Source organism: Lissotriton vulgaris, unplaced genomic scaffold (assembly GCF_964263255.1).
Source record: "Lissotriton vulgaris unplaced genomic scaffold, aLisVul1.2 SCAFFOLD_2420, whole genome shotgun sequence".
In the NCBI taxonomy this organism is placed as follows: Eukaryota; Metazoa; Chordata; class Amphibia; order Caudata; family Salamandridae; genus Lissotriton; species Lissotriton vulgaris.
The window spans coordinates 119,022-137,500 of record NW_028245577.1 but is presented as its reverse complement, the minus strand read 5'-3'; the positions used below and the strand labels follow the sequence as shown (position 1 = coordinate 137,500).

The window sequence follows — 18,479 nt, the reverse complement described above, 5'->3', positions numbered from 1 at the left end:
CTATCAGGCTGCATAAGCAAATAACATACCTGTACAGAAAAGGGAACTGGCACCTCCCCTTTAAGGCCTCAGAGAATCTGAACACTTTGCCTTTAAGGCCTCCAGGAGAACCCTGCTCCCATCATGGCCCACAGGTGACAGTTTGGTAAGTTCTTTTTTCAGGCTCTTTCTGAGAGGAACCTGGAACTTGAGCTCGACTGATTTTGACTTTTTCAGTCTAATTTGGTTTTCCTACTTTTTTTCTCTATTTCTGATATTTGGTGGTATTTTTACATATTTTCTGACTAATTGGTTGCTATTTTTTAGTCCGATATGCCTCCTTTATTCTACAAATGTCCTTCCTGTGGGAAGAAAATGTCTAAAACCGATCCTCATTTGGTTTGCGTGGTGTGTTTATCTTCTTCTCACGACATTGAGAAATGTTATCACTGCCTTCAACTTTCCAGAAGGACTTTGAAGGAGAGAGAAGATTCGAATTCTTGGTCTTATGGAGAGAGAGAGAGAGAGAAACATCATGCAAAGGGCCCAGGAAGTCCTCTTTCATCTGGAAGGCCCTCCTCTCCCAGAAAACGTTGAAGATCTGATTCTCCTGATGGTAGGAGTAAGAAAAAGCGTCATGATGAATCGTCGACTTCGGGACCAGTCGAAAGTGTAAGGTCGAAGTCTAGATCAGTCGGCGCTGTCGACGTCAAGTCAAGTAGAAAAAGAGAGATAGTCGTCGAAGACATCACCTTTTAAGAAGTAAGTCGACGTCTAGAGCGATCTAGACGTCGAGACCAGTGACGTCGACGGCAGTAGAATTGATGTCGAAGTATAGAAGTGGATCGTCGTGTAAGGTGAGATAGACGTCGAAGGTGAGGAGTGGGTCGAGGTTGTGACCAGAGAAGCGTAAGCGGTCAAGATCGCCGTCGAGGCATAAGTCGACGTCGAGACCTGCTTCGGGCTCGAGGCATGAGAAATCTCGTTCAACGTCTAAGAAGTTACCGACGTCCAGAAAGTTGACGTCGAGATCTTCGCCACCTGTTTCGAGGTCTGAGTCGAGGCACTCGAGATCAACCTCTCAGACCCGTCATAGGTCTTTGTCGAGGTCAGAGCCGACGTAAAGGACACACTGGCCATCAGCGGTCGACGTTGAAGGTTCCGCCGTCGAGGGTGTCTTCACATAGATCTCCATCTACCAGAGCCTCTCCTCTTCAGTCGTCGTCAATGGTGGCTCATTCTGGTTCGACGTTGAGGCGTTCGATGTCGAGGGACAGGCAATTGGTACCTGTGGAAGATGTGAATAGACCTGTTTCTAGATCTCCACGCTCAAGTTCTTCATCTTCAATGGGGATCCAGATTATTCACGTTACACCGGAGGGCTCTCCGGTACACAAGTCACCTCCTGTCAATGTGTTCCCTAGATGGCTGCCATTGGAAGATGCAACCCGGAGCGGGCGAAAGGTCTCTTGCCTTGGAGTGCTCAAGACCTCCTGCTAGTAGGTCACCAAGACGTTCCAGATCTCCACTGAAGCAACGTTCACGTTTCAAGGAACGAACCAGATCACATCGGTCTCCTACTCCAACGAGAAGGCAGAGTTCTCCCACAACGACCATGTCTACGAGGTCATCCTATAGCGACTATTCTCCTACGATTTCTTCAACACCACCTTCCAGGGTATCTCCTGTGGATGATCTGGGTACTTTCAGTGAGTTATGTCGGGGTGCCAGCAAGTTTAACAAAACTATGACGGTACCTCAAGTTAAATTGTTGGTCATTTTTGAGACATTACATCAAAAGTCTTTGGCGAGACCTCTTTTGCCTTTAGTGCCAGGATTACTGGAACCGGCAATGAAGACTTTCTTAACACATGCCACTGTGGGCTCGGGGCCCTTGAGGATTGCAAAGAAAATAAGACCCCAGATAAGGATCCTTTATTTCTACGTATAGATCCACCACCGGATTCTCTTATAGTTGTTGCTGCTAGGAAGACACATTCTGTGACGTCCATCTCATCTGCCCCACCAGAAAAGGATAGAAAGAACATGGACTCTTTGGGGCGGACAATGTGTAATACGGCAGGCTCCGTAATGAGTGGCGAGTGCAGCTGCATTACTGGGGCGTTACTACACTGTTACAGGATTCCTTAACAAGATTCGTTGACAAATTACCCAAGGAGGATTAAAACGATTTCTTGGAAATTGTACAAGAAGGAGATTTGGCTCCGCCTCAAGCCTGATGCTCGAGGGATAATTGTTAATTTGCCGTTTAATGGATCAACGTTGTTTGGATCACATGCAGACAATGAGATGGCTAAGATGAAAACAGAACTAGATACTCTTAAGGCTGTTGGCCTGGAGAAAAAGAAAGATTTTCGTCGTGGCTTTCGTTCCAACAACCATTTTTTTCAACAGCAAACATCGAACTGGTTCTCACAAAACCAGGGCCAATCTCAAGAGGTCGCAGTTTCAGCAACGCTGACCTGGACGTGGCAGAGGTGATCAGACAGCAGTCGACAGCTTCAAAACAGCCACAAAAACCATGATATACCTTCCTCAAAAGCCATTTTCCACTCCGGTCGGAGGAAGCATTGCATTATATCTGGACAAGTGGAGGCATTTAACAAAGGGCAGGTGGGTCATCGACATCTTTCAGAACGGATATCTTCTCAAATTCAAGAAACCTCCTCCTTCCATTGTTTCAAAAAGTGTATTTCCCCGGAACCAAAGTTTGCTGCAGAAAGAAGTGAATACCTTATTGAGCAAAAAAGCCATAGAGAAAGTTCCAAAGCCACAAAGAAATCGGGGGCTTTATTCTCGTTTTTTCCTTGTACAAAAGAAAGGTTCCACTGCAGAGTACAGACCTATACTGGATTTGAGGCTGTTGAACAGATTCATTCGAAGAGAAAAATTTCGAATGTTGGCACTTCATCAAATCTTACCTCAACTTCACCAAGGGGATTGGATGTGTTCCATCGATCTGAAAGACTCATACTTTCATGTGCCAATTTCAAATAGACATCGCAAGTTTCTGAGATTTCGAGTGTCTGTTCAGCATTTCCAATATGCAGTTCTTCCGTTTGGGCTGACGTCAACTCCCCGAACATTCTCCAAGTGTATGGCGGTGGTAGCCGCCTTCCTTCGGAAGCAGAGGATTTTCATTTACCCTTACTTAGACGACTGGCTCCTGAAGAGCTCGTCCCCATCTCTGCTGCAGGATCATCTCGCAAGATGCCTTCAACTCTACACAAACTGGGACTTTAGGTCAATTTCAAAAAGTCCATACTAAACCCTACGCAACGGATTCATTATCTGGGTTCCTTCCTCGACACAGAAAATGTAAACGTGTATCCTTCGGAGGAGAGGTGGTTATCAATCCGAGCAAAATGCCAGATTCTTCTTCATACAGAATTCCCAACAGTTCGTCAAGTGTCATCTCTGCTGGGGTCCATGGCTTTATGCATCTTTATAGTACCAAACGCAAGATTGCACATGCACCCACTGCAAAAATGTCTAGAAGATCATTGGATGCAGATATCCGGGTGCAGGGAGGATCAGATAAGTCTTCATCAGGCAGCCAAGGATTCCATCCGATGGTGGATGAAGAGATCGCACCTAATGAAAGGAGTGCCGTTTCATCAGGATCCTCCAAAACAGACTCTGGTCACAGACTCCTCTCTCCAGGGTTGGGGTGCTCATATGGGCCCTTTGCAAGTACAAGGTCTTTGGTCCGACTCAGAGAGGTGTTACCACATCAATCTGCTAGAGTTAAGATCTGTACATCTGGCTCTCAAGTCCCTGTTTCTGTCCAAGTCTCAATCCCTCCTGATTCAGACAGACAATACGACAACAATGTATTATTTAAACGAACAGGGAGGTACCCGGTCAAGGACTCTCTCCATGGAGGCCCGGGCCAAATGGTAATGGCTTCTGGCAAGGGACTTGGCGATAGTAGCTGTACATCTGCCGGGTTCTCTCAATTCGCAGGCGGATTTTCTCAGCAGAGACTTCGAGCCCCACGATTGGGTTCTCATAGAGGTCGCAGGCAACATCTTTCAGGCATGGGGAACTCCAGACAAAGGATCTAAAGTGAATGCCCTTTTGATAGAATGGTGTCAGAACTTAATGTACACTTTTCCACCGATCCCATTAATACCAGCAGTGATCAACAAGATGTAGAGGGTCAACTCCAGGATGATTCTAATAGCCCCGGAGTGGCCTTGCCAGTGGTGGTTTCCCGACCTCCTTCAGTTATCGGAAGTGCCACACAGGAGATTGCCATGTCGTTCGGAACTTCTGTCCAAGCAGGGGGGGAAAGTATTCCATCCCAACTTGCCCTCCCTTCGGTTGGCAGCATGGCTCCTGAAGTCATCCAATATGGTCACTGACGATTAAATGCAGACTATGGATATTCTTAAAGAGGTTAAACGTCCTTCCACAAGGAACTCGTAGGCTTTCAAGTGAAAGCAATTCTTCTTATGGTGTGTAGACAATGGACATGATCCCATCCAAGGTCAAGAGCAGGTGATTTTACCCTATTTGCTGCATTTGGCGAAGTCTGGCCTTCAATTTAATTCTATTAAAGTTCATCTTGCAGCTATCATCGCCTGCAGAGTGTCACCTAACCAGACTTCTTTCTTTAGAATTCCGGTAGTGAAAGACTTTCTGGAAGGCTTAAGGCAGGTGTACCCTCCAATCAGAACTCCCTCTCCTCCATGGGAGCGTAACATTGTGTTGACTAAGTTAATGGGTGCTCCTTTCGAGCCTATTCATAAAGCTTCCTTACAACATTTAACTTGGAAAGTTGCGTTCCTGGTAGCCATTACCTCCGCTCGCAGGGTGAGCGAAATCCAGACTCTTTGTTGTAAGGAACCTTTCACTGTTTTTCATGCTAACAGGGTGGTTCTCAGAATACATCCTGGTTTTCTGCCTAAAGTAATATCGGACTTTCACATCAATCAGACTAATACTTTACCGACTTTCTTTCCCAATCCTGCAAATCCTCCAGAAAGATCTCTCCATTCTTTAGATCTTAAGAGAGTTCTCAAGTTTTATTTAGACAGAACAAAGACATTGGGGAATCCAGACCGTTTGTTTGTTGACTATGGTCCTATTAATATGGGGTCTGCAGCTTTCAAAAGATCCATTTCTAGATGTATTGTTTCTTGTATTCTACTGGCCTACCAGTTAGCCAACAGATCTTTGTTGGGGAGGCCAAAGGCTCATTCTACTAGGGGTAAAGCTTCTACCACAGCTCTCCTAAGAAATGTTCCCATGGCGGAAATTTGTAAAGCAGCTACATGGCGTTTAGTGCATACTTTTACTCGCCATTACTGTCTTGATTCAGACACAAATGCTGATGCTCAGGTTGGGCAAGCCTCATTGAGAAACTTGTTGCTAATACTAGCTGATATGTATGTATCAAAGTGGCTTTCTGTTTTCTGCTCGGCCGTTTGGAAGTGGGTATGAGCTTGCTACTCTATTCAGTGCATTTTTTTTTTTTTAAACTTTATTCGTGATTATGCATCCAGGACAAAAATATACCATGAAACATCAGGCATGTTAGACATCACGGTTTTCCGTTTTTACCCCGTGCAGAAATAAAGCAATTAGGACTCCTCAACCGGACTGTCCATGTGCGGATGAGCACCCATCGTCGGAGTCATCCATCAATAAAAGAACATACCCGGTACCCACCCACTCCCGCCCCAACTATCCCTCCCCCAACCCTCCCGTCTCCTGGGTGAACCATCTCTCAACAGTGCAAATCTCTGCTCCACAGTGCTGACCACTCTGTTCCAGAATAACCGATAAAGGCATATACTTAAACCTCTGATCCATATTGGCATCTTTTATACCCGTGTGTTATCAAAAGAGACTAGCTTAAATATGACCAATATTGCTAGGACTCTGATTAGATTTGTCATGGGCACCTCGTTGGTGAGTTCATGAAGCCCTCACCCACCAACCTGGTTGGTGGCATGCTTCATCATCGGGCCCACCCAGTGACACCTAATGTGTCCCGGGTGTGCTGCGACGCCTGATTACAGCGGAGCTGGTATTTTACTGAGAGTGCAGTGTGAGGTGTAAAGTGAAGTGAGTTAAAACGGCTTGGCGAGGGGTCCCAGTACCCGAGGGTAAATTAAATTTTAATAACTGGGCCCCCGTCAGCGGTTAAAATAAGGCTGAGGGATGTTTAGGGGAGGCGAGTTACTACCTCCTACATCCATCAGTTGGTCGACATGTTTCAGCCAGTGCCTTAAACTAAATCTGGCTTTCCTCAGGACCTTATTAAAATAGAGTGAAGTGCAGGTTAAAAAGGAGTGTAATCCAGGCTATGTGTTACACTCACTAAGGTGTTTCTCTAAGTGTGAGAGGGGATTCCCTACTCATATACAATAATAATAATAAAACCATTTTTAAAGCGCCTGGCTGCACAAAAAACAGTGTGTCCCCGCGCTAATTACTGCTAAATCGCCAGAGGCAGGAGCAAGAGTGAGCCGTGGAAGGTGCAGAGAAGGGAAAGGGGGTTATGCAGGAGGGAACAGGAACGTTTAAAGTTTTCCCCGGAACCTAATTTCAGAGGGTTCCATTCAGAGGTCGAGCGGGAGTTCGTTCCAGCATTTGGAAGCCAGGTGTCTGAACTAACATCCACCCATCCTAGCTCTGGTGATTCTGGGGTGCTTAAACAACATAGTTCCGGACGATCTATAAAGTTCCTGATGGGGCGATGTATAGTGAGAAGATTTTTCAAATAGTCCGGACCTTTGCCATGGGCAATTTGATGCACAAAACAGAGGGACTTTAATTTGATTTGCTCCTTAACAGGGAGCCAGTGGAGTTTAGCCAGAGCGGATTTCCCAGATGCTCTGCGAGGGAGTCTGAGCACAAGACGAGCGGCGGCGTTCTGCGCACACTGGAGTTGGTGTAGGCCTTTTTTGCTCAAACCTAGAAGCAGAGCATTCCCATAGTCAAGATGGGGGGGTCACCAAGGCATGGACGATGGTCTTTCTGGCTTCGATGGGAAGGAGGTCTAAAACCTTACGGAGGACTTTCAGTATGCTGAAGCATCTGGCTGTCACTTTACTTACATGAGATTTATAGGAGAGATCTGAATCCAGTATTATGCCCAGATTGCGCACCGAATCCGCCGGACAGGGTGGGTGCCCTAGTTCCGTAGACCACCACATATGTGACCATGCTGAAACTGATTTCCCTACCACCAGCAGCTCTGTTTTATCGCTATTAAGTCACAGGCAATTGCTGTTCATCCATGATGCTACTGATGACAGACAGTTGGAAAAATTAGTGGCATCTTCTCTGTGGTCGGCCGTGAGCTTGAACATCAATTGGGTGTCATCAGCATAGCTGACAATGCCCACCCCAAATGCTTCAGCAATGCGAGCCAGGGGTTCCATGGGTGACCTGATGAAGGCGATAACGCCGAAACACGCATAGTCCCTACTACCGCCCTTCCTCCATCTATCTTTGTCTGTTTTGCTTGTACTGTCCCTTACTTTCCAAATTTGTGTAAAGATTGTCCAAATGAAGTAATTTTGATTTAGAGGTTTTAAAAAAATAAAAAATAATATATACTTTTTGAAAACTTTATCAACAAATAAAATGATACAATTTTTGAATATTTTAGCCTTATATGTTATGTATGGGTCATAACTTTGAGTTAATTAAGAGGGGCTTTTTGATATTTATGGTTGTTTTTGCCAATAGTTGGATTGACTTAGGTATAGACCTTTAACTACAGTGCAATTCAACCACATTGTACCAGAGCTAAATCCTCATCTTCTGCTTTGGCTAGAGGTGTCCATGTGATTGACATCTGCAAACGCGACAACTTGGGCCTCCTTCCACACTTTGGCAAAATATTATTGCTTGGATACGGAATTGAAGAGCGGCATCTAGCTTGCTCTTTCTGTATTTCAGGATCCATGGGTGGATTCTTGAAGAGAAGAACCTTCAAGCAGAGGTAAGTCACTCCGAGGTGTTCACGAGGCACAGAAGAGCAATGACCACTGATGACTGAAGACTCAAGAGTGATGACAGTGGCCTTGTTGCTGCAGCTTAGAGGACCAGGTGACATGGAGGTAGTCCAGGATCTGTTTACGAGCTGCCCCACATCAGAAGTTGAGAACCAGGGGTGGTCGGTGTCTGGCGGGAGCACCAACAAGCCCTGGCAGCAGCAACAGACATAGAAAACGATGAAGGTGCAACATTGGGACCAGCAAGGTCCTAGGGACTCTCCAAGTACCTGAGAGTCAGAGCGGGCCAGAGCAAGCAGGGGAACCCACTGAAGCAGGAGAAGACCCTCGAAAGGACCCACTGGCCAAAGGCACAGGAGTCGCAAGAGGACACTCGAGCAGCTTACCAAAGATGAAGGCACAGGGTGCAGAGTATGCAGTGAGGTCAACGATCTTGGCTGGAAGAGCTACTGGAGGCTGGTGCTTTTCATAGACCGAAGATCTCTGGAGTGCAGAGTGAACAAGCCTTGGCAGCTGCAATTTAGCATGGTGGACAGGGGTTCGGTCACAGCGGTTCCAGTGAGGGATACTGGCCTCAAAATTGCAGAGGATACAAGTCAGGCCTCGAGGCAGTTGCAGAATCACCACCTGTGCCGCTAAGCCTTTCGAAGTCTGTGGGACGTCAGAGCAGCAGACCGGTTCGCTACTTTGCGATGCCTGCAGATGCAGGGGAGTGCCTCCTTAACTCCAAGGTAGATTACTTCGAGTGTCCTTGATGCCCACCGGTCTGTTAAAGATCCTGGAAGAAGGAGAGACACAGACGACAAAGAAGACTTGCAGAACGGCGAGACCAGGAGCAGCAGGAGTCTTCCTTGATGTAGTCTCAGTTTCAGGCGAAGTCCAGTAAAGTCCAAGTATCCAGGCAGTCAGTGAAGTGGTTTGGTGGCGCTGGCGAGCGCCCCACCCCAGCCCAATACATTAAGTCCTGTGGTCACACCTCCCTGTGACAGGAAACCTATTCTACATTCCCCTGCTCGAGTACAGCAACAGGAGAGCAGAATCGTATTTGTGATTGACAGCAGCACTAGCTTGCTAGAAGACCCTGAAAGGCTGTTACTGGGACTACTGGGGGTTTCCCCAGAGGAGCCCCCCATTGCATGGACTCATACCTCCAACACCAATAAGGGTGTTGAGGTGTGATTCCAACATGTTTGATACCAAACATGCCCAGGTTTGGCACAGCCACTATATAGTTAGCCATTGTGTAATACCACATGGTCACTGTATGTATCAAAATGGCTAGCCGCATTTACAAAGCCTGTAGAATTGACTCCTGGGGTTGTAGAGGGTGTCCTGCTCATGCAGGGGCACACTCGCACTTAGAACCCAGCACCCTGCCTTTGTGGTCTGGCTGGGTACTGAAACTGAGGGACAAAAATGAAGTGTAGCATGCATCCACCTATGCCCTTTGTAGATCAAATTAAAATAGGTTAGTTGTGAAAAGTACATACATGCGGCTTTAGCAATGAGGGTAAAAGCTGTGATTGGTGAAGGGCACATGGCAGTTATCTACAAAGGATAGCCTGGTGGCTGAATGTGGTAGGTATAGTTGTGTCCGAGGATTAACAGTTCACCAGATTCTTGGTTGTCACCTTTTGAATAGTGCATAGAGTGACAGAGTGAGCTCGGTTCAGGTGTCGAATGAAGGAAGATCGTCATAGTCCTGAGTACTCATTGTTTGACTCATTAAAAATTCCTTAATTGCACTTTTCTTCACAACCGGCTTTACAAAACTGCATCACAAGCATTAGCAATTCCAAACTGTGCAGAATTGATATTGCTCACAGGTTCTGTTGGTTATGCAAGTTTGGTTTTTAACCCTCAGTTTGCTGTTTAACAAAATTTACCACAGTTGCAACAGCCACTTTCTTAATAAACGGATCAGTTTTGCAGGATGAGCTAATCTTTTTCCAAAGCCGTGCTGTTTGTGTATGAATCCGCATTAAAGCTATGTAGTGTTGGCAAGTTATCTTCTGTGCAGCATTCCCAGATGCAGCTACTGTGACAAAGTAGAAGATCAATAAATCGCAGAAACACTGGTGAATTATCCTTGCTTTCAACTCTAGTCTCCATTGTAGCATGTAAGATGTTCTAAACCTAATCAAACTTAAAACGTTGCAGTTTTGGGTAGTTGCATCACACAAACATTCTGATTCTACTGCCTAAATAATTTCAAGATTATCAAACCTATTGAGTAATTGTATTTGTTTTATTAGGTTGGATGCATCATACTGGGGATCAGTTGGGAGAGAAAGTAACCAAGGAAAGCTATGCGATTCAGTATCTACAGAAATCCTTGGAGGCAGATCCTAACTCTGGTCAGTCTTGGTATTTCCTGGGAAGGTAAGAACTACTTATGATTTGGAGGTACTCCATATATTTTTTACATTGATGATGATCTCAATGATGTGTATTGGCACACTTGGAGCCAGAGATTGTTTTTCTAAACTCTGTGGTTGTTCCTATACTTTAATTTATTTATTGTGCTTTCCACTTACTCAAAATCTTTTTTTTTTTTTAAATCTTTTGATCACATCTAATATTAAAGATAAGTGGATGACCAGATATATCGCTTGGTGGGGGTGAAACGAAATAATCAATGATTATCTCCCCACTCATTTTCCTAATAAGATTGTCGCCGATTATTCAAACCGGTTCTTAACAATCATAGACCTCTTTCTTAACAAACTTATTAGGCAGTCTAAAAGCCAAGAATTGCTCCTAAAAACTGAGTACAAAAAAACTTCTTAGTATTGACCCTCCTGGACTATAGTAGATTCCAAGTGAAATACCTAGTAAGACAAGGCCTCTCTTGGTTTAACACGCTCCGTACCTAATCACTAACCTGGCTTGCGGTAGAGCACAATCTTGCCCTACCGCTTTCTCTCATATTTTTAATCAATACAAAAATTGGCAGACATCTCTCATTCTTTCCCGCGCAGCACACGCCCTCTGGAAAATTGACAACAAACTTGTCAGAAATGAAATACTGTACCTTGGCCTTGCTATGACATAACATCAATGGAGGGTAGAGCGCGGTTCCTTGAGAACTAGGCACAAAAAGGAATTCCTTTGATAAAAGACCTGGGCTCCCCTTCAAACCCCACACCATTCTCCCAACTCAAACTCAATTCCAGTCTAGAAGAAATAGACTTAGAACTTTCTAAAAATGAAAGCCATCATTGCTAAGCACAACCACCAAATATATTGGACCTTCCTATCATATAGAGAAAAATTACTATAGATGGGCACTTAGCACCAAATTGTTCACCCTCATTGTAGGAAGCTGGCTCTTAGTGATAGATTGAGAATGTGATATTCCTTGTAAATAGTCCAGAAGTTCCCTTATGAGTAGACAGGGACTTGCTGTGCAATCCCAAAGTGCTCTTTTAGGGGGTTAGTGCGATCGAGCAGCCTTCGGCTTAACACAGAGGAGTGCAAGACATTTGAAAATACACACAATGATAGATGAATGACATACAACTTAAGAAGGAGATCCCCACCAATTTTAAAATAGCAGGCATCTTTATATATGTTTAGTCATCGGCAAAAAATCGTTCAGGTAAGTATGTTTTTAAATCTGAATTCTTTTCACTTTTAAAAGTGGAAACAATTCAATTTCTAACTTCTGCAGTGTTATCCTATGGAAGGAAGAACAAGTTCTGCAAACCAGTATAGTACAGCAACTTAAAAGGCCAATCTCCAAAAGTTAGGTGAGTGGTGGGCAAGGTCGAAGGAAGCACCTGCGGCACTCGGTCGGCTGAGTGTATTTTGCAAAATATCGTCAGTAATCCAATGTATTTCAATGGAGATCAGTCACTGCAGAAAAGACGCTGCAGGTTCCGGCCAGGGGCCATTTGGCTGAACCAGCAAGTGGGCTCAGGCCTTGCGATTCTCTGGGATGAGGAGACACCTTTGTTCGACTTCTCCAAGACCAAGGGGAGATCGGTGCAGGGGTGTTCTTATGTGTCAAATTTTTCCTTACCAGAGCAGTCTCAGTTGAGGGGGCCTGCATGCATCTCTGTCCATCACCACCCCCTTTTCTGAATCGTTTTGTCCACCATAAGCGTGGAAGGGTATACTCAGATGTGAGTCCCTTGCGCATTGCACCATCAGGATTCAAGCAAGCCGGGCCGAAGACTGCTGTAATGCCAGAAACCGGTCCCCGGGAGCTTGTTTCCTTCCCAGTATAAGAATTGGCTTGGTAGTTTGGTCTGCCCTGTTCCCATGTTGCACTGGGCCAGGGACAGACTAATTTGCATGTAGCCAGGTTCTGAGCTGGGATGGTGCAGTGAGCTAAAAAACTGTGATGGATCAAGCCCTGATCTGTTGACTGGGTATGAGTGTTCTGTTTAATTCAGATCCTCCGTCCATCACCACCCCCTTTTCTGAATCTGCGTGCATAGGCAGCAGGTGACGTCAGGGAAGTACGGGAGTAGTGATACCACGATGGACTCGATCTCTGGAGGGCTGGGGCACCTTGTTGTCACCGATGGCCCTCTTCAACTCAGGAGATCTTGAGGCTTTTTTGAAGGCAGGCAGTCCCAACAGCTTTCTGGAGTCAACTTCTGCAGACCCGGTAGACTTTGGCATATTTTTTGAAAAGGGATGAATTCAGGCTGGCTGGCTGGTACGAGGTCAGATGCTTCTTCTCTCCTCTCTGCTATTGCAGCTCTTTAGTGTCTTCTCTCTTCTCATGTCATCTGTATCTGCTTCACTGGTGCCAGGGGCTCCCCATAATTCTAAATTTAGGCATATTAGGGGAGTGTAGGGTAGTCGCCAATGATTACAGACCCTTGGGATCACTACGCCCTCTATATGACAACTTCCTTTGTAAAGTGGGCATAACCCTGTCCCAGATTTCCCAAGTATGGCAACACAAAATGGCTATTTCTGAAAACGTGTCTACCTCACAGAACCCACCTTAGGGGTGTCACTAGCCTGGAGGTGGCACCCCTACCTTATTAGCTAATTTTCCTGCCTGTCCAGATGCCAAAGGGGTCTTGGACAAATTAGGCCCACTTCCTCTCCTATGAGGGGAGCCAGATTTGCATTCCAAAGGCAGGAGCTCTTTGAAGCTTGCCAGCCACAGGAGGCTACTCAGCAGGTCTTCCTGTGGGAGCAGTTGTTACACCATCTTCCCGGAGAGGCTTTTGTTCTGGGTCTCCTGAGAGCAAAATGTTCTCACTCTAGGAGGTCAGAACATCGTCTCGGGTGGCAGATCTGCAGAATTCAGTCAGCATGGACACCAGAGGCTGGTATGTTTTCAAGGGGCACTTCTTACGATGCCCTCTGGGTGCATTTATTTGTAAATCCAGCACTGGCATCAGTGTGGCTTTACCAATACAAGATGTTTTATATCAAACATCCTTATTTTCAGTGAAGCCATTATGTAGCTGGTGAACTCGTTTGAATCGGTCCTCACTGCATGTTTTAAAATGACTTTCCTGTCCACCTGCACTGGCAGAAATAGGACGGACCAGCACAGGGGCATATCTGCTCATGTATGTGCCATCACATGTAAAATTCAGCACCCTGCCTCGGGACTGTCAGGCCTGCTGTAGGTGTGACTTACAAATATTACCTGCAGAGTTAGGACATGGCACACAGAGATATGTATCAGACCGCGTTTTTACTTTTGTCTGCACCAAGATACACAGCCTGGTATGGCAGTCTTGCAAGTGCTTGGTGAGGGGACCCTTAAGGTGGCATAATTTGTGCTGCAGCACTAAGGGGGCCTCTTTAGTATCTTAGATCCTAGGTACCATTTAGTAGGGACTTACAGACGGTGCTAAAGTTTTGCCAATTGGGGGGTAACAATTGTACAGTTTTGGGAAAGAGCTCTGGCACTGGGGATGTGGTTAGCAAGAACCCAGTGCATTTCCAGTCAAAATCACATCATCTATCAGGCAAAAAGTGGGGGCGACCATATCAAAAAGGGACACTTTTCTACACTCACAAAAGCAATTCAAGGAAAATGAGAATCTATTTTAGACAAATCAAACGTCTCCCATTCCATAAATTTAAACTCTTGTTGGAAGGTAGGATCCTTTAGCATGGTTACCCCCACTTTTTTGCCTGGTGTTGGTGTGTTTTCGACTTAGTCTAATGGGATAGTGCTAATCAGTACCCCAGTAGCTGGGCTTTCTCCCCTAAATTTGTTCTGGAAAGTACTTTGATACCTTTATAATTGCCTACTGGTGTGCCCTTACATGTTCCCAGTATATGGTAGTAAGGTACCCAGAGCATAGGTACACCAGGTGTCTTCCATGGGCAGCAGCATGTATTATGCCACTCATGGGAGTCCACTTACACTGTGTCTACGGATCTGCCATTGCAGGTTGTGAGAGTTGGTGCTTGCACCTCTCAACAGATATGTTAACTTATATCCGAGGTCACTGCACATAAAATCCATGTCACCCCTACGGCAGGCTCTTCAGTCCTGAGGGCAGGGTGCTTGGTTAGAAGTGTGAGGGTACTGATGCATGAGCAGGACACCCCTACAAACTCTGGAGTCGATTCTCCAGGCTTTGTAAGTGTAGTCAGCCATTTAAAGACAAACAGTGAACATAAGTCATTACGAGATGTCTAACTATATAATAGCTGCAGCGAACCCGGTCATGTTTGGTATCAAACATGATGTAATCATACCCCAACACCGATTCAAGTGTTGGAAGTATGATGCAGGGGCTGGGTTCCTTATGGGACTCCTCTGTACTCCGGGTAACAGCCTTACAGGGTCTGCTAGCAAACTAAAGTTGCTGACGACCAGACCCTATTTGCCCTCCTGCTGCTGAGCCAAGCTAGGAAAGTATGACCACCTTCCAGACAGGACGTAGTGTATTGAGCTTGTGGGGGGGGCTCCCCTTTTGGTGGGTCCTCAGAATCGTCTTGGGACCAGACTCCACCCTGAAACTGTTGCTCTTCAATTATCTGGACACTTGGACTTTGTTGGACTTCGACTGGAAACCAGACTACACCAAGGAAGACTTTTGCTGCTCCTGGTCTTGCTGTTTTCAAGTCTTCTCTCCTGAACCTCTCGACATCAATGGGTATTGTGCTTCTGTGCCTCCTGGTCACCCCCGAGTGGCATAGACTCTGTCCCGTCTGCTTGTAGGTTCTTCATTTCCAGAATCCACCCTTGGATTCCATCAGACTCCTGCAGCCTCCTCCAGAGGCACCTTGTTTGAGGTTTCCCATTGTCTACGCCAGGTTCCGATATCACTTCAACTCTATGCACCTGGCTTCGCTCGTGCTGGTAATCTGGTTCCAGGTGCATCAATGGGTGGGGTGGCTTTCCAAGCATCTGTCCCCCAAAGGATTTCTTTGGGGCCTCTGGGAAGGGACCTGTTTCCTTAAAACTGCAACCATGACTTCTCTGTTGACTTCCATTGGGCTTGTGGCTGTGTTTCCACATTGCACGCAGCTCTTGTGGGGTTCCTGGGTAATTACATTGAGTGGTTTGTTGTGTCCCTGGCTCCTCTTAGTCTTCTGGCCCAAGTCCAATTCTCCTTTGCAGTTTGCATTCCTCTTTCTTAATGTATGGTTTGGTCTCCCCGTGAGACAAGTGTACATTTGTGCTACTTACTAGATTAGTTGAAAGTATTCTTGTGTATTGCTTTGATACCTCCGGGTAGGAGATGCACCAATGTATTAGTGAGTGTGTTGTGTAATAAATACTTTTTTTTATGTGCACACTATGTGGTTCTTTAGGTCTCGCGACCCATCAATGCGCGCATGCGCATTGAGCGGAGCGAGAATTCAAGTGCTCAAAATGCTCGTCAAACCAAGGGCTTTTTGGTGCGGTTTTCTTTGCGTTCACGTGAATCACGTGACCAAACAAGCACGCGTATCAGCCTCCCTCCCTCCCTCCTAATTGCATTATTTCACGGCCGCACAGCACATCAAAGAGCTTCTCCCAGCCTGTGCTGTGCGGCTTCTCCTCCCCTAATTATTCATGGCTGGCTGTTGGCCGGCCGTACCATCTTCACGACCCTTCATTTGTTACTATCCCTTGCTCTTCAGTAGGTAGCAAGTTTTGCCCTCCTGCCAGACCTGGCACTCTCCCCGCCAAACATCAGACCTGGTAACAATTGACGCATGCCCACAACCCTCCCCTCCTACAATATCCTGTGACGTACGCAGACATCGAACGGATCATTTTACATATGAACGCTCCCTTTAAGGATGTGCTCTCCTCCCTCCCACAATATCCCGTGACGTACGCAGACATCAATCGGATCATTTTATATATGAACGCTCCCTTTAAGGATGTGCCACAATATCCCGTGACGTACGCAGACATCAATCGGATCATTTTATATATGAACGCTCCCCCCAAAAACAGCACTTAATATTGCACGCGCACGGCTCTCTTCTCTCTCTCTTTTGTGGGTGACTACCCCCTCACTGACCCATTAACAGCTCTTTCCTCCCTCAATGGCCCCAGTCTCTGCTTCCAGCTCTGTGCACTCCCCCCTCACCGCTCTCGCATCCTCTTCCATTATCTCTCCTGTTTAATGGTTCCATCTGCACTGGCCTCTCACTGCTGTCTCCAATTCTCAGTCCACTTCTTCCTTTCTCTATTCGTAGCTCTCACTTATTCACCCTTTACATCTGCAGCCTTGGCTCTCTCCCGTACTGCCCTTATGTCTGCCTCCCGTTCCGCCTTTCCCAGCTTTCCCCTTCCACCTCTCCGCCCCCTGCCTTGCCTTTCTCCCCTTCTGCCCTCTCCTGGCTCACTCCCCGCAGTCCTCCTGTCTCCCCACCCCTCCTTTATCTCTTCCCGCTCCCTTCCTTCCTTGGATGTCCTCCAGAAATGTTCAGGTTACTGCCTCAGCGTCTTTCACAGCAGCCTCCCCGTCCAGGGATGGTGAAAGTAGCCATGAACCACTCCAGTTTGAACACTGCCAGGTCCCTGTAATGCAGGACGTGCCCAGGTGCAGCCTTAGCCTGCCCCCTCGCACTGTCTATGCTACATTACCTCCTCCCCACCATATGGCTGGCCTGCTCCCGGATTTAGGGCTCTGTTGGTGTACGTCATCAGTGAGCAGAGCAAAGAGGCCTCCGCCTCCCACTACGAGATTCGGGTGCTTATGTGACGGGCGCCCCTTGCAGTGTGAGTGTTTACTTTTTTTTCATTGTATACCTGGCCAGTTCCTCTAGTGCCTCTTTGTTGACCTTTTTTTGTTTTATGTATTCCTTCTGCAGTGCAGGGTTACTGAGAGACGGTCAGTAACTTGGCCGAAAAGTCATTCAAAATACAGGTTGGCATTCCAAACCTAACACTTAAATGAAACTTGACCCATGCGCACGCTTCCAATTACAAAAGTATATATTTTTTTTTTTTATAAATGCATCTTGCAGGGAGCGTGTTGCTATTAATTTCGTCATCTTTGCCCAGCTGGAATTTAATCTGCCCACTAACATTTGATGGTGTCCAATGTTGAATAACTCTGAGAGGTCCAAGCAAATGCTTGCTGCAACTCCTTTATGCACTCTAGTTTTCAGGCCACCCCAAATGGAGGTACGCCGCCCATGCCATCTCAGCCCACTTCAGTGCCACGGAACTCAGTGACGTCATGATTTGGAGCCTCTTGCCTCAAGCCTCTTGATATCATGCCAGAACTAAGTGACCTAGGACTGCTCATAGATATCAAAGATGTCTGTGTGGTCCTCAGTGACACGATGGGGCTCAAAGACCTCATAATGTAATGGTGGGGGACAGCCCAATGACAACATAAAGCACAGTGACCTCACAACGTACAGCATAGGGCCTTAATGTATTCTGCTTTGTGACATCCACGTACAATTCAGTGACACAGTAGGGTGTACTGACACCACTGTATAGTCTTAATGACACCGCAATACAGGCCTCTGTGTTGTCACAGCAGGGTTCAGCTGAACAACGGGGCTTGGTCACACCACACTGAACACGTCAGTGGTATTAAAACCTACATCTCAGTTACATCTCATTAGGATTCAGTGACCTGGCAGGAATCTGTGACATCACAGCAGAATTCAGTGGCCGTAGAGGTAGTCAGTGACTCCACAGGACTGGGTAACATCATAAAATTGAGCTTCTTTACAGGACAAAATAGCTGAGTGATGTCACAGTTGAGGACACTGTGGTGCCCTAGCAGGATTAAGTGATGTAGGGTTCAAACACCACAACATTGGGCTCTGTGACATCATAGCAGAATTCTTTGACAGCTCCGCGCAGATGTCACAAAATAGGTCAGTGACACTAGCAGAATTCTCTGACCCATCAGGGCTCAGTAGTATTTCTTTGGAATTCCTCGACAAAGGCGGGCACGATGCCATCACAACATGAGGCTCAGTGGCATCAGATCCGTGTTACCAAATAGTGTGCACCAGTCTCGAGTTTTGTTAATTTATAATATATGGTTTATGAGCCGTAGATAAAAAATATTCTAGGAGTATGAACGTTCCTAATAACAATTC

General features: G+C 46.3%; 1 protein-coding gene across 1 annotated transcript in view; it reads left to right on the top strand.

Annotated features, from left to right (window-relative positions):
• The window catches only part of LOC147666339 (lysine-specific demethylase 6A-like), a gene marked incomplete at both ends in the record, with an annotated part of 314,997 nt that overhangs the window by 184,929 nt on the left and 111,589 nt on the right, over nt 1-18,479 (top strand). The window contains one exon of the mRNA XM_086949119.1: nt 10,232-10,358. Coding sequence (XP_086805245.1) covers nt 10,232-10,358 — 127 coding nt within the window. The remainder of the gene's footprint in view (nt 1-10,231; nt 10,359-18,479) is intronic.